This window comes from Phaethon lepturus, unplaced genomic scaffold, assembly GCF_000687285.1.
Source record: "Phaethon lepturus isolate BGI_N335 unplaced genomic scaffold, ASM68728v1 scaffold41132, whole genome shotgun sequence".
Lineage (NCBI taxonomy): Eukaryota > Metazoa > Chordata > Aves > Phaethontiformes > Phaethontidae > Phaethon > Phaethon lepturus.
In genome coordinates, this window is record NW_010524899.1 from 16,759 (window position 1) to 30,499 (window position 13,741).

Genomic DNA, 13,741 nt, shown 5'->3' on the forward strand with positions numbered 1-13,741 from the left:
TCAGCACCGCACCAGAGGAGCGATGCTGACGTAACGCCTGGTATTCCGGGACATCCTGGGTTTTGTCCCATACCTATGCAGCCACCTCGGGTGCTGTTCACTGTGCTTCCCTTGGTTACCTTTTTTGTTTGCTTTTTCAGGGCGTGAGTTCTCTGGGCTGAGGGCTTGGCTTTCTTCGGTGTTTATACAGTGCTTAGGATGTCGTGGCTGCAAACAAAGCCAAAGAAGCATTAATCACTGCAGGATAGAGCCCTATTCGTTTCCCAACGAAGTCACAGGGAGGTCTGCCCATGCGGACCCAGGAAGGGAGCAGATACATCCCCCGGTCCAGCTACCGTCATGCAGGTTGCAGCATCCAACCCTCACCCTTATTCTCCAGGTCCTCTGCTGTCCGTCACCCCACCAGCGTCCCTGCGGTGGAGGCACGTTCCCCACGCCACTTGGCCAAATGTGTTCGTGGTGGCTCCTCGCCGCTTCCCTGCGACGTCTCTAAGGGAGAGGCAGGGGCTGCGGCAGAGGAGGGCAGCGCGGCGGGCAGACAGCGACCTGAAAGCCGGAGCCACCTCTCAGCTCTGCAAGAACCCACTGGCTGCTCCCCTCTTAAAATCTAAATAAAAGAGACCAGGAAAGGCTGTGTTCAGTAAAAGAGCCGAGCTGACCAGTTTCATCCACCCTGCAAGAGCAAATTAGCCAAGGAGGGGAAAAAAAAAAAAAATGAGGTCATTCACCCTCACCACTTTGCGGCTACTCCAAAAGAAAAAAAAGTATATAGGGTCTGTTCAAGAATGACAAAGGACAACATTTGTGACTGCAGATGGGTGCAGAATATATTTAGTCCGTGGTCAAAGTGGAGGGAAAGGAAAAAAAATCTTGTATGGAAAAAAAAATACTGTGAAGTTTTGTTAAGCAACCCATTAATCTGGAATACAGATAGGGAAAAATGTGCTACTAGGTTCATATGGAGTCCTAAAAATTGCTTATGTAGCACGCAAGGGAATCTATTTTAAGCATGTTATTTTGCCACAGTGAATAGTTTTGCCTTATGAGCATCATGTTCTTCAGCAACTTTTCATTGTTCAGTAGCAAGGACGAGATGATTCCTTGAATCTGCTCTCACAGGAAAAAAAAAAACAACTCCCCTGCAATACCACGTGTAGTAAAACAGACTGCTTGAGGAAACGAGCCAAAGCCCGTTCAAATCAGGGAGGGATATTTCCACCAACTTGACTGGCCCACAGTCCCCAGCAGAGCTGGTTCCTTGTGGTCACACCTAAAGAGTAAATGAACCAATTCTCAGGCTGGTGCTGAGGCCTTTAATAAAGGCAGGAATTGCTTCGTGATGGAGAAGGTGCAGATCCAATCGTGCAATTCTTACTATAACTCGCACCAAGGCAGAACGGTCTGTGGGTGTTACATGCATACCCTCTATATGGCCATTATCCGAAGTAAGGGCTACAGCACTACTGCTACCCTTCTTATCTCTGCTTGCAGAATATTCAGTATTTGTTCTATGTGCAATGCTAAAATCCAGAAGGAAGCCAAAGCAGAATGTCAGGTGGTGAAAGTAGGTTCCCCTCTTTTCTACAAGCTTTCTTGTTCTCTCCAGCAGCTCGGTTAGGATTGCAGGGTCTCACCTCACACCATAAGAGATTAATATGTTATGCTCCGCTCTGGTGGCATGCTGGAAGGAAAGAGTATATAAACATAGAGATTTTTAAGCATAGAAGTCCCCTTTGAACTCCCTAATCTGGCATCCAGAAATAGCCCAGGCCAAGAAATCTCTCCTAGTCATTTCTTCATTAAGACTCAACTTCAGCCAGTGAAACATAGAAAAATAATCTGCTTAACTAAAATGCAAGAGGAGCATGTTCCACATAAATGATTGTGTCTTAAGTGCCTTTTTTATTATCATTCGTTTAATTAAGCACGAATGGGTGTAGAGTTACTCATGGCAAGTTACTGAGCCTGTACCTGGAGCAGTGAGACTACTAAGCTTTCCTATGGAGCGCTGCTGTTGCACCTGTTTTATCTAGAAGAGATTTGCCTTCTCAGGCCTTTTCACAAGCACAGCTAGGTGATGTCATTGTTCTTCAGTTTTGATTTCTGCTTCTTATGGACTGTTGTCTTGCTGTCAAACCTTTTTTTAAAATATTTTTGTTTGGTTGGCTTTTGGGTTTCTACTCTCTGATTTATCTTTAAAATATTCTACCTAGTAGCTATTAGTCTTTGAATTACTGTGGCAGTGAGGACGCATAGGTTGAAGCACGAGGCTTTGCATCAAACTGCAGACCAAGCAGGCAACATGCAGGTGCTACCGACCACCCATGTTGATGAAAATGTTAGGTGTACCCTTCTGGCTGTTGTATGAAGATGACTTTGCCTCTGAATGATGAATGCTGTGCACATGGTGGCAAGTTTTCAGTCCACAGAGGAAAGCTGGCTGATTCACGTGTTTGGTCGGTAGCCATTTCAGCCCTGCCATCTATCACCTTCATCATCTCCTATCTGATATACCTGAGGTTCCCGTCTGCCTTAGCCCTGCCACCCCGCTGCAAGAGTGGTCAGTGCGGCACTTCTCCTTCACGTAGTCTGCCGGCTAGAAATAACTCTGGTGGGTTTGAGATTGATGAATGGTCCTTCCCGTTGGTGGAGCAGCACCAGCTGCTCAGGTGTTTGCTTTTTGCTGCGTGCTAAAACAGAGGGGCAAGGGGCATAGTCAGGACGGGGCTTTTACCGCCGTTTGCCCTCTTCCTGGCTGCAAGTTACAGTTTTCTCTTGACCTCTTTATTTGGTTTTATCTCTCATGTTCTTTCTGGCCTCTTTAGGTATTAAGGCTCTAGCAGGGTTTCAAGGACCTATTTTTAAGAGTGAAATAATATTTAGGTTTTAGCTGTTGCCATTTCCCGGCTATATTTTACCACGTGGTGGTAGTTCTGTGATGTGGTTTACTGGTCACTGGAAAGTTGACATCACCAAAAGCATTTCATTCACAATCTAAGATTTTCGTGATGAATTACAGACCTGCAAGCAAATAACTGGAATTGCACAGCTATGACTTGTGTGCTGCTTTGATTGGATTTTTATCAACAGTGAAGACTGTCTATGAAGGAACTGTTGCATTCAGCATCCATGTGATTATGATTAAGTCTTCAACATAAGACTTCTCTTTCCCCTTATAAACTCACAATTGTAAAAATTTCCAGAGTCCTTCATTGTGCACGTTACTGTTATGTGCCTCAATAGAGTGCTTGGGAGCACCAGTCACAGAGCTGTGCCCATCAAGAGCCAGATTCTATTATTATTCTGAAATAATTTTTTAGGCTAGCCTCTGAATCTGGCAATGAGCTGAAGAAATATAGGTTTTTCTTAGAGATACTGCTCTAATCAGGTAAATCAGGTAGGAAGCTAGAGGGCTGTGGGGTACACAATCAGTGTGAGAGGAGAGTGGGTGTCTCACATTTGAAGGAGAAAAAGCAGCAGACTGCAGAGGTTGTCCTAGCTGGATACCAGGATGCTGTGTTTGCAGGGGCTACTTCAGGTCAGGAAATGTGGGCAAAGCTCGGTCCTCTTCATGAAGGCAAATATAGCCCCAAATACACAGAAATATTATAGTTCTACAGCAGAAAAGGCTCAGGATCTCAAAAGCAAGTGTTTTGAATAAACTCAGGCTACGAAGTGTGAAGAACAAGTGGTGTGCAAGGCAGGACACATCATAGTTGGCTCTTCCACAGGTACTTTGGGTCTGCAATACTAAACTGAGAAAAAAATGTGCTTTGCTCAGTGAAGTGATGACAGATGACTTGAATACTCTCCAGAAAAAACTGTGCTGAGCAAGAAGGTGTCATCTTAAGATAGTTACCCCTTGACATGTCCCTTTATGTTTCAATTTTTGCAAAGCTAAGATTATCGCTAATGAGCAATCCCCATTGAGGCCTCAGGTTCTTGTTCAGAAGTGACATGGGAAAAAGACTGTGGAAACCCCCGAGCTTGTTCTTCCAGATTTTTTCTTTTAAAGGAAAGAGGCCCATGCAACTCTATCTTCTCTGAATTGTCTGTCTGAATATTCATCTGAGCAAAAAAGTAATTTTAGCATCCATGACACACAGCTTCTGCTGCCATCCGATTGCTCAACAGCACCAAGAATAAATATTTCCTTAAGCCTGAGGACAGGAATCTGAATACTGCTGGTTCCCCCTTCAGAAGCACCTGTGTGTGTGTTTTTTTAAAGGTCTGAGTAACACAGTGGTGCTTTGTAGCTCTGAGTCATTGAATCTGACCCTACAAGCACACTCTTGCTTAGCGTCCTTTTCAACAAATGGAGGGGGGAAAAAAAAGAAGCTGAAAAGGCTGCCTGCAGCTTGACACGAAAACACAGTTCTCCTGCAAACCTTGACATGAGCATGCCTGTTTTTCCAAAGAAGTCAGTGGTGCTACTTATGTACTTAAAGGTAAACAGGTGCTAGCACGCTTTACTGAACCAGATCTAGCAATCCCAGAGGAGGTTTGTCTTTTTTTTCCCCTGCATTCTTCCCCTGTCAGATATACTTGTTCTGAGGTAATGTTAATCAAGAGAGAAAGCTAACTATTTTTTTAGGAACTGGTGCAAACTTGTGTGCTTTACACACTTTTTAAGTGACAAATTAAATTTACACAGGATATCTAGAGCTCTTTGAAGCACTCATTTGCATGTGATGGTGGTATTTAATGAACAGCTTCACCAATAGCGAGACCGTTGTAAGGCATCGCTAGGCTGGTTTTTGTCTTATTTAATCACTTCAGAGGAGACTGACACCTTCATATTCATCCATGCCCCTCTCCCTCTAGATAAGAGCTCCGTGATATCCAAATCACCCTGACCCACAGGCCAGTGCCTGATGAGAGGAAGGATGTTCTAGGGGTTATGGGGTGAACTTGAGACTTGGTAGATTTGGTCTGGTTTCCTGTCACCTCCATAAAGCCAGCCAGCCTCCAGCTGCAAGTTCCTCATCTGTGAAATGAATTGCACTTCCCCGTCTCAGAAGGACACTGTGGCGGGAATGCGCTGGTGATGGCGATGCGTCGGGTCATCACACTGCCAGTGGCACGAGCACTTCTCAGCCCCCAAGGGAAGCTGACATACAGTTTGACAATGAGACACGTATGGTCCACTGGCAGAGGGTTAAACAAGGGATAAACTGACTTCAGTAGGGCCGTGATACCAAAAGGACCCAAGTTCACGGGATTGGCTCCCACCTTAAGAAAACCCCAGGTTGTTTTTGTCTCCCTTCTTGTCCTCTCTCCCCCCAGCTTTCATGCTCGGCGGGTCCAGCCAGTCTATACCAGGCCAAAATCCTTGCCATCATGTGAGGCTGGGCTCACATGGGGGTTAGCACATGGATGCCGAGAGCCTTGTCTTTATGTCATTGAGCATAAATCAAAGGAGGGAGAATTGCAGCTCTGTGAATGCACTGGCTTGTGTGAAAAGGGGAAGGACATGGTCGCAGCAGAGACTACTTATTGACATAGAGTGTAGATTTATGCAGCTGCAGCTGTAGGTATACCGTAACAATAGCCCTCTTTATATGGTAAAGGAGGAAGGTATGAAATGATTTCCAAAACGTAGCCAGGCAATTAGCCTGCTCCCCTAGCCCAGTGGATTGCTCCTTCTCCTCAGGCTGAGTTGTGATTCTCAGAAATTATTCCAGACCCTTCAGCTGAATCCTCTTTAGCAGATTTGCATATCCTTCCTTAAAAAGGATGACTTTGCCCTTGTTTGACACTTCAGTAATTTTTTAGTCTTCTAAAGAGGAACTATCAAACCGGGGCAAACGAGAAAGAAGAGGACATTCTATTACAAAAAGTGAGTGACTGGACCTGTTGTTGGTCTTACCACTTTTGTTACCTTTTCGGATGGCTGGGAGTAGGCAATCAGTTGCTCAAGACCTTCTCTCTGCTGCCCGGTCCTGCAACATCGCCTCACCCCCGCGCTGGCCAGCTTAGTGTTTTAGCAGATGCCGCCTGAAGTGCATTACAGAAAATTAGCTCCTTCGATTACAGGAGTGTTTCTAGCATTTCCCCTGGGACACTAAACGGTGTCACTGTTCAGCTGGAGGCTGGCCTGGCTTTCCCTTTCCTAGATCGCCTCTCGCCTTGCCAGCACTGATCATTATCCTGTGCCCCTCCTGGGAGGTGCTGCACAAAGGCAAAACACAATCTTTGTTCCAAAAAACACATAATCTAATCGTGAGAAAGGTGCTGCTAGTGAACGCAAAGGAAGAGTCAAGGAAACAATGAAACAACAGAAGATTACTTGCAAGACTGGACTCTTAATTTGACCTGAGATTGTTGCCATGATTAAAAAAAAATGGTTATAGGGTGCTTGTAACCTGTAAAAAGTACTTGACTTGAGGTACTTACTCTGTTCCAGACACAGCTAGTGCAGTTTTGATAAACATAAGTTATGCACCAACCTATATCTCAATCTCCGAGTCAAAAGGTGGAGAAAAGAAATTTTGACATTGTTGGTTGTCTTTAAGTTACAAGACCCTTGTCAGCATTAGAAGAGGACAAGGTGCTTAGGGAAAAAGATTTTCTATTTAAAGAGATTGGTATTGCTGAAACTAGAAAAGGATGAAAGAAGTAAAGACTTGGAGGAAACAAGGGGAGGAATGGAAACCAGCATCAGTAGGCACAGGGCTGTCATATGCTATTAGATGGCAAAAGCTCCCTTTAACCAGCAGCACAAGCTGTATTGCAGCTTTCTCCAAGTAAATGAGATTTTAACAACTGTATCCAATAATGAAGGATTCCTTGCTACAGGCCAGATTTTGAATCATCTTACCTATTGCAAGATCAACAGCTGGTTGTAAGGTGTTGAGATTGCCTGGAGGACCACTGCCAGGAGACTCCTGGGCAGCCAAAGCAGGGCCAGCAAGGAGCTGGGCACAGTGCTTGGCTGGCCAGGACCCCCAGCACAAGCCATGCCCTGAAGACCAGCCAAGGGAGATGTGTGTGCTGGCCTGTGCGGAGGACCACTGTGCGTACAGGCAGCCGAGAGCAGGGCAGAGATGAGAAGGTCCATAAGAGCTAGAGGCAACACTGCTACCTGCTTTGCAGATGCACTCTCGTGTAATAGTTTTGGGTGGTTTGGGGTGGGGGGGGTGGTGGTTTGTTTTGTTTTTTGAAAGGCAAAAAGCCATTGGCTTAATTATATCACCTCTCTGGATGGCTGCCTCAGTTCCGTAAGACCATCTCAGCAAGACGCAGTGGGAGCCATAAAAAGCTGCAAAATTAAAGTCCAGTATTTTCCGGGACTAGCCGAGGGTATTGTGTATCCCAGTGGGAAGCTGGGAACTTCTTCTTTTTCAGGAGTATAAATCGTTCACCTTACTTGTTTGCTTAGTGTTACGCATTAAAACTGTCAGTTGCTCAGGTCTTGGTCTGAGGTCGTATCTGTGGAAGAGACTACAGAAGTATCTCTATGCCAGTTTTTTTTCTTTACAATTGTTTTAAAGTCATAGATTTCAAATAATAGAGCACTGTAAGAAAAGGTTATAAACAGGCCAAAAGTTCATGACAAATTGCAAGACTCTGTTATTTATCACCTGGCTGTATTACAAGTCCCTGTGTGTACGACATCAAGTACATATTCTTACTGTGTCTACAAAGCACCTTTGAAGTCATAAATGTTGGGTCACTTTTACTGCTTAGCTATCCAAAATGCTATAGAGATGAAAAGTTTTCCTCCTCTCTGCCAGCACTGTGACTAGGTAGGTCTGAAGATCTCCAGGTATATTGGTTGTCATGTCCTTTCTCTCCTTCTCTGCTCCAGTTGTCACTACAAATCACTCCACCGTGTGAAAGCGAACAACACTATGAATATTCTGGACGGTGCTGCACAAAGTGTGAGCCAGGTATGTGAGCACTGGGCTGTACCTGCTTCATAACTGAAAAGCTCATTAGAAACTGTTCTGTGGGTCAGTAAGGCAGCTTGCTCTTGTGACTCTGCTAATCTATTGGCACATACCCTCGCAGGTGCATGATTTCAGGCTTACAAGGCCCTTCTAGTGCAGGCTTTTTCTTGCAAAAGCCATAGCAGCTATTTTGTTGGGATAGCACTTAACCAATGTGGGAGACAGAAAGCAGCTTGATTCTTGTGTGCGTAGACAGGGCTGCTCCCAGGCCATAAGCTTCACAGATGTTTCGGTGCCATGCTAAATGGGGGCTAGACTGAGGAACTGAAAAGGTGGCAGGAAAAAATGGTTGTCCACAGCAGTAGAGCAGTGTTAGCCCAACCTGTTATTTTCCCTAAGCTCCTTAGACAGCTGATGTGCAACTTGCAAACAACCTACTTGTCCTTCTGTCATTCACAGGGAAGTATATGTCTGCTAGATGCGCTGGTACTTCTGATAGCGTGTGCCAGCCATGTGGCCCAAATGAATATATGGATGTCTGGAATGAAGAAGACAAATGTTTACTACATAAAATATGTGATCAAGGTGAGCTGTTCATACTCAAGAACCTTTTAATCCAAACTAGTGAAGCATAAAGATGGGAAAGTGGATCTAGGGAAGTTGCTTTGTTCAGGTACCCGACACTGGAGGCTGGGCTTGCAGAAGAGCCTGGCAGAGAGCGAAGTCCCCAGACAGCTGAGGTTCTATGCTGTGCTGAGCACCGCGACCATAGTCTCCATGCTGCTGATAATGATTATCTTCACTGGGGCCATTCACTCCTGTGAGTTAGATCTTAAAGGCTGTCCTTTTGCCCAGCATACTGTGCATTCATTTCCCCTAGCATGTTTGTCTCACCCTTGCAAAAGCTCTGTTTGTTTTCTACAGCAGCTACAAGGAAAAGCGTTGCTCAGGAGTGTAATGAGTGAGGAGCCCCGTGCTGATCAAGGGTCTCCCACGCTTCTTGAGAGATAACATTTCCTCTAACATGAATGGTTTTGCATCTGGCATTCAAGCAAAGCAAATAGGTAGACAGGAGGTTCATAAACTTGAGGCTTATTATCAGAGAGGTTTTTACTCCCATTTGCTTTCTCTTTTAGGGAAAGCTTTGAGAGAAGTGAACCCAGGGAACAGCACATTCCAGCGGCAGTGTGCTTGTACGGTGGGCTACCACTGGAATGAAGACTGTGACTGCTGTCAGCGAAATACTGTATGTGCTCCAGGATTTGGAGTCGAGCATCCTGGTAAGATACAGAAAGGGGACGTACGAAGTGAAATGTCCAGTTCAGGCCAACAGGGTGAGGCCAGCATCGTGTGGGTTGTGACATTAGAAAGGATACTTTAGACTCTCAGATGACTATCAACAGAAGATGCATATCTGCGTATAACCCTCCTGGACTATTTGCATTTGAAGACTTCTGCCTCTGTACTTTAAATAGTATCCTGTATCAAATTACTTTTGCAAGATATCACGTGGACATGGCAATAATAGCAAGGTGTTCAGTGTATTCCTAGCGTTTGCTGAGATGTCTGACTGTGAGTCACTAGGACATGCACCACTCCAGTATTCAGAGTAGTCGTCCATTGGGGATTGTTGTTGAAGTCAGGTTTGAAATCAGTTTTTGTCTGATGACTTTGCTTTGCTATTTTGTAATGGTATAAGTGAGTTAACAGTGATTAACACCTTTCAGGTAGTGCAAGTATTCTTTGTTTTAGATGACTTGTAATGCAAAGATTTATTACAGACATTTAATTTAGTCCTAAGTCTGATCAAAACCAAAATGCAGGTGTTTTGTGACTGGAAAATAGAGACAGTCAAGTTTAGAGTTGTACTGAACACTGGGAACAGCTGCGCCAAGCATGAGGAACCCCAAAAAAGCAGCACATAATAGAGTAATGGAGGATGAAATGCTGCATGGGCCTGGAGCATCGTGGTGCTGTTTTTTCTCCAGTCTATCAAATCCTGATACAGCATTCTGTTTGCTGTGGCTTCATAGAAGTGACAATACCAGTTAGCGTCACTGTCTGTAGCATAGCATCGACACGAGGAAGTTAATGGAAGGGGAAGGATATAATAGCTGTGTGTTATTTGACAATAACTGCAAATGGCTCCTGGTCATTTCTCATTTTGATCAGGTAGATAAGTATTCAGGTGAGACTACCATACTTTTTTCTGTTTACATGTGACTGTCATTGTTGCTTTAATGTAGTCTAAGATCCTTCTCTCTTCAGGGAAGTTTTCAGCAGGGGGCGGGGAGTGGAGTGGGAGTATGGGGAGCATAGTCACCTTCCTTCTGCTTACCTGAAAGGAACTCATGGAAATTCAGCTATGAGGTTTTTCTTCCTTTACTATACACAGTGCAACAAGACAAGGACACAATGTGTACACCGTGTCCCAGAGGCTACTTCTCAAAAGTTGCTTCATCCACTGATGAGTGTAAATCCTGGACCAAGTAAGTCCCTGTATCCTGCAAAAGGACTACGCTAGCCACAAGGAAGGGAGAAGGTTGGGCAAAAACATTTTTCGGTGGGGTGTTTCAGGCTGTCTGCAGAGTGCACAGAGCATCTCTGTTGGCTGTGCAGCGACAAAGGCATTCTCACACTGGAGCTTGAATTCTCCTTGGGCGGGGAGCAAGAGAGAGCAGTAACAATAGAACTGCTGAGCTAACACAGCTGAAAATAAAGAAGGTATCTGACCATCTTAAGGGTGGAGAAATGTAGGATGAATGTTGTACTTTACAACAGAAAGTACTACTCTGCATAAGTGTAGGAGCCACGACAAGCTCCCTCTTTGAGAATCTAACCTCTTTGTCTTTTTCAGCTGTACAGCTCTAGGAATGGCAGAAATAGTGCCTGGGACTGACAAGTCAGATGCAGTTTGTGCAGAACGGAAGACACCTGAGCCATCAGAAGACGGTATGTGTCCTCATACACATTATCTGTTAGGAAGTACCAGAGAGGTGGAGGAAGAATGTGTTTACTAGGGTTTTTGGCTGGCTTAACTCCATTCCCATCGTGGGTGACTCTATGGGGAGCAGCTGTAGACCAAGACGGCACTCTAGGAAAATCCTATCTTTAAAGATTACTTTAAGCCTGGTTGCTCTAGGGCCCATGTCCACTACTAAGCAGAGCTTCACCCCTCCCACCGAAATTGCATGGCAAGCAGCATTGCTGTTATACCCATGACCTCCATTCCATTTACAGCTCTCTCATTTTTTCAGCCTGCTGATTTCCATACACAAATTATCTGTATAAAGACTAGCAACTTCTCTCCGTGCTTCTTTTATAGCAATGGATACAGTCTCAGCTGAACGTAGCTCTCCCTTCTTGCCCACTGCCCATTTACCTCTCCAGTGTGGATATGGTACCAGGGAGGCTGCCTGCCTGGCATGCAGGTGATCCTTCATAACCTTAGATAACCGACACGTTTTGCCAGCTGAAGTCTATAGTCTCCATGCAAGGTATGTCCCCCGTCCCCCAAGGCAGAGCAAGCATGGACTGCTGGCAGCTTGCAAGGGGACTTTGAGAGGAGGTTGACTGGATCACACCACTCTGAGACACCAAGACTCTTTTTTATGGAGATGGCTTGGTACCAGGTACCTTCAGTAAGGCTGCTTGTCACAGAACTGCATGAGTGCTCGAGCTGTTGTCCTTATTATAGAAACTGAAAATCAAATAGGAAGGGAAAAAAAAAAAAAAAACCCTCTCCTGTGGAAAAGCAGGTAAAATGAGCAAGGATTGTCATACTGCTGAGCACAAGCTGCATGTTGATGGTACTATCTTTTTTACATCCTGCAGGAACAAACAGGATCTTATACGTGTTGATTGTCATCTTGTTTTTTGTGGCACTAATTGGCATTGTCATCTTCATCATATACTACAAGAATAAGGGAAAAAAGCTGACAGGTACGTGATAGCTAATGATATTCATGAATGTGACAACTGCATGTCTCTCAGTGCACTCTGATTTCATGGGTAAGTATAACGTTACCAGGTTAAGAAACTCAGGAGTTATTTTGGAAGTTCTGTGCTATCCCTATGTCTGTCCATATGGATATGCTTTAACTAGCGCAAAGCCAAGCTTCAAATTCCTTTCCTCTAGGCAGGGAGCGTATTACACTTATGCATAATGCACATTGCTTGCATTGTGCACCCCTGACCGCGGGGTGACTGCCCTTAGCGTGGACACAACCGCTGTGTGGATGAAGGAGGGCTGGTGCCAGGGCTTTTATAGCAGCACAGCTGCCCTGCATCACGTGGCACAGCTGACCCCTTGGCCAAAGGGAAGCAGGGAAAGACTTACGGGGCTTTCACCACCTCCTGTCTCCTTCCTCCCACTTTCCCTCCTCCCCTGAAACCTACATCTGGACAGGTTAAAATACGGATTTCAAGGCAAAGGCCTGATGTGTCTTTGAAAACATGATGGAGGCAATGTTTTTAGCTGAAAGCCAAAGTTCTGTTGAGGTATGGGAGAAATACTAGAAGGAAATAGAATAAACGGTAAAAGTAGAAAAACAGAAAAATTCTATCAAAAGCATACTGGATAACTGTGGGGTACTGAATATATTATTAATACAACAGAAATACCTTCAACAGTTACTCAACTCTGTGTTAAGCCCTGGATCTCCTTAGTTAAGGACACAGCCGTATTGTTCTGTTAATCTTTTATTTTCTCCCCCTACACATGGAAAGCTTTTCCTAGTGTAGTTTTTCCATCGTCTCCTTTCCCAAGCCCTAGCAATTTATGAAATGTTTTGGAGCAGTGGAAGGGAAGACAGCAACCTTCTCTTGTAAAGTATATTTCAGCATGTGTTTTAGCAATAGGCTGCCTCTGCCACACTAAACATGGGTTGTGCTAAATCTGGAATTCCTGGGATGGGCTGGAGGAAATGGTGACTCTCCTTGCAAACCAAATACTTACAATGCAAAGCAGGTTAGCAGGGGATGCTCTTTATTTGACATTTCTATTGCCCTGCTGCTCTGCAGTGACAGCCCTGCATTGCCTTTGCGTGGTAAATCCTGCTAACCGGAGCCCCTGAGACTTGCAGGCTCAGGAAGAAGCTCTGCCTGCTTGCGGGGGGACTGATGGTAAATGTGCAGACTCAACATCATTGGAGCAGAGTCATTGCTGGGAACTGGCAGTGGCTACAGAGCTGATCTATCTTCAGACATACAAAATCAGAACAAGCTTCAAATGTACATGAGACCTGAAAGTATAAACAGAAAACAAGAAGAATTGCTAACACTATTAAAGTGGCAGTCTTTACCATAAAGCATTGTTGGACTTAAAGCTCTTCCTTGGGAGATGCTCTGATTAAGTGAATTTCCCCATTAAGTACACCCTGATTAAGTGGAACAGGCTATATTTGAGCCTGCCATCCTGTGGTTTCAGTGGCTTGTCCTCTTCTCTCCAGGCTCCTCACTCCTGTCTGAGAATGGCCTTTGGGCCATCCATGTGACTTCCCTTGAAATAAACCGTATGGCTGCAAGCGGGTCGGTATCGGGCCAGTCATAGCTTGGTGTGACATATGACCAGGAATGAAACCCCATTTGATGTGGAACACAGTTTAACTGTGGTCTATTTTAGGAGCTTGGAAACATTTGTTCCACAGAAATATATCCCTATTCCAGTTACGATGAATCCTCAGCTAGACTGACGCTGGGACGCTTGAACAGTCAGTAAAAACAGTCTTGCTGGTTTTTACTTAATATGATATTGCGGATTGTGAATGACTGTGGGTGCTTAGGTCTGTGGCTAACTTCAGGGCCTGCTATACGTTACAGCTACTCTTTTTGTTTTCCCTAAAGCAGAC

At 44.9% G+C, this 13,741-nt stretch overlaps 1 protein-coding gene across 1 annotated transcript in view; it reads left to right on the forward strand.

The window, feature by feature from the left end:
* The first annotated feature begins 1,339 nt into the window (after positions 1 to 1,339).
* The window catches only part of LOC104617313 (tumor necrosis factor receptor superfamily member 11A-like), a 19,525-nt gene continuing 7,123 nt past the window's right edge, over positions 1,340 to 13,741 (forward strand). Inside the window, exons 1-7 of the mRNA XM_010282593.1 lie at positions 1,340 to 1,564; positions 7,811 to 7,892; positions 8,352 to 8,477; positions 9,029 to 9,172; positions 10,288 to 10,381; positions 10,750 to 10,844; positions 11,727 to 11,834. Coding sequence (XP_010280895.1) covers positions 1,340 to 1,564; positions 7,811 to 7,892; positions 8,352 to 8,477; positions 9,029 to 9,172; positions 10,288 to 10,381; positions 10,750 to 10,844; positions 11,727 to 11,834 — 874 coding nt within the window. The remainder of the gene's footprint in view (positions 1,565 to 7,810; positions 7,893 to 8,351; positions 8,478 to 9,028; positions 9,173 to 10,287; positions 10,382 to 10,749; positions 10,845 to 11,726; positions 11,835 to 13,741) is intronic.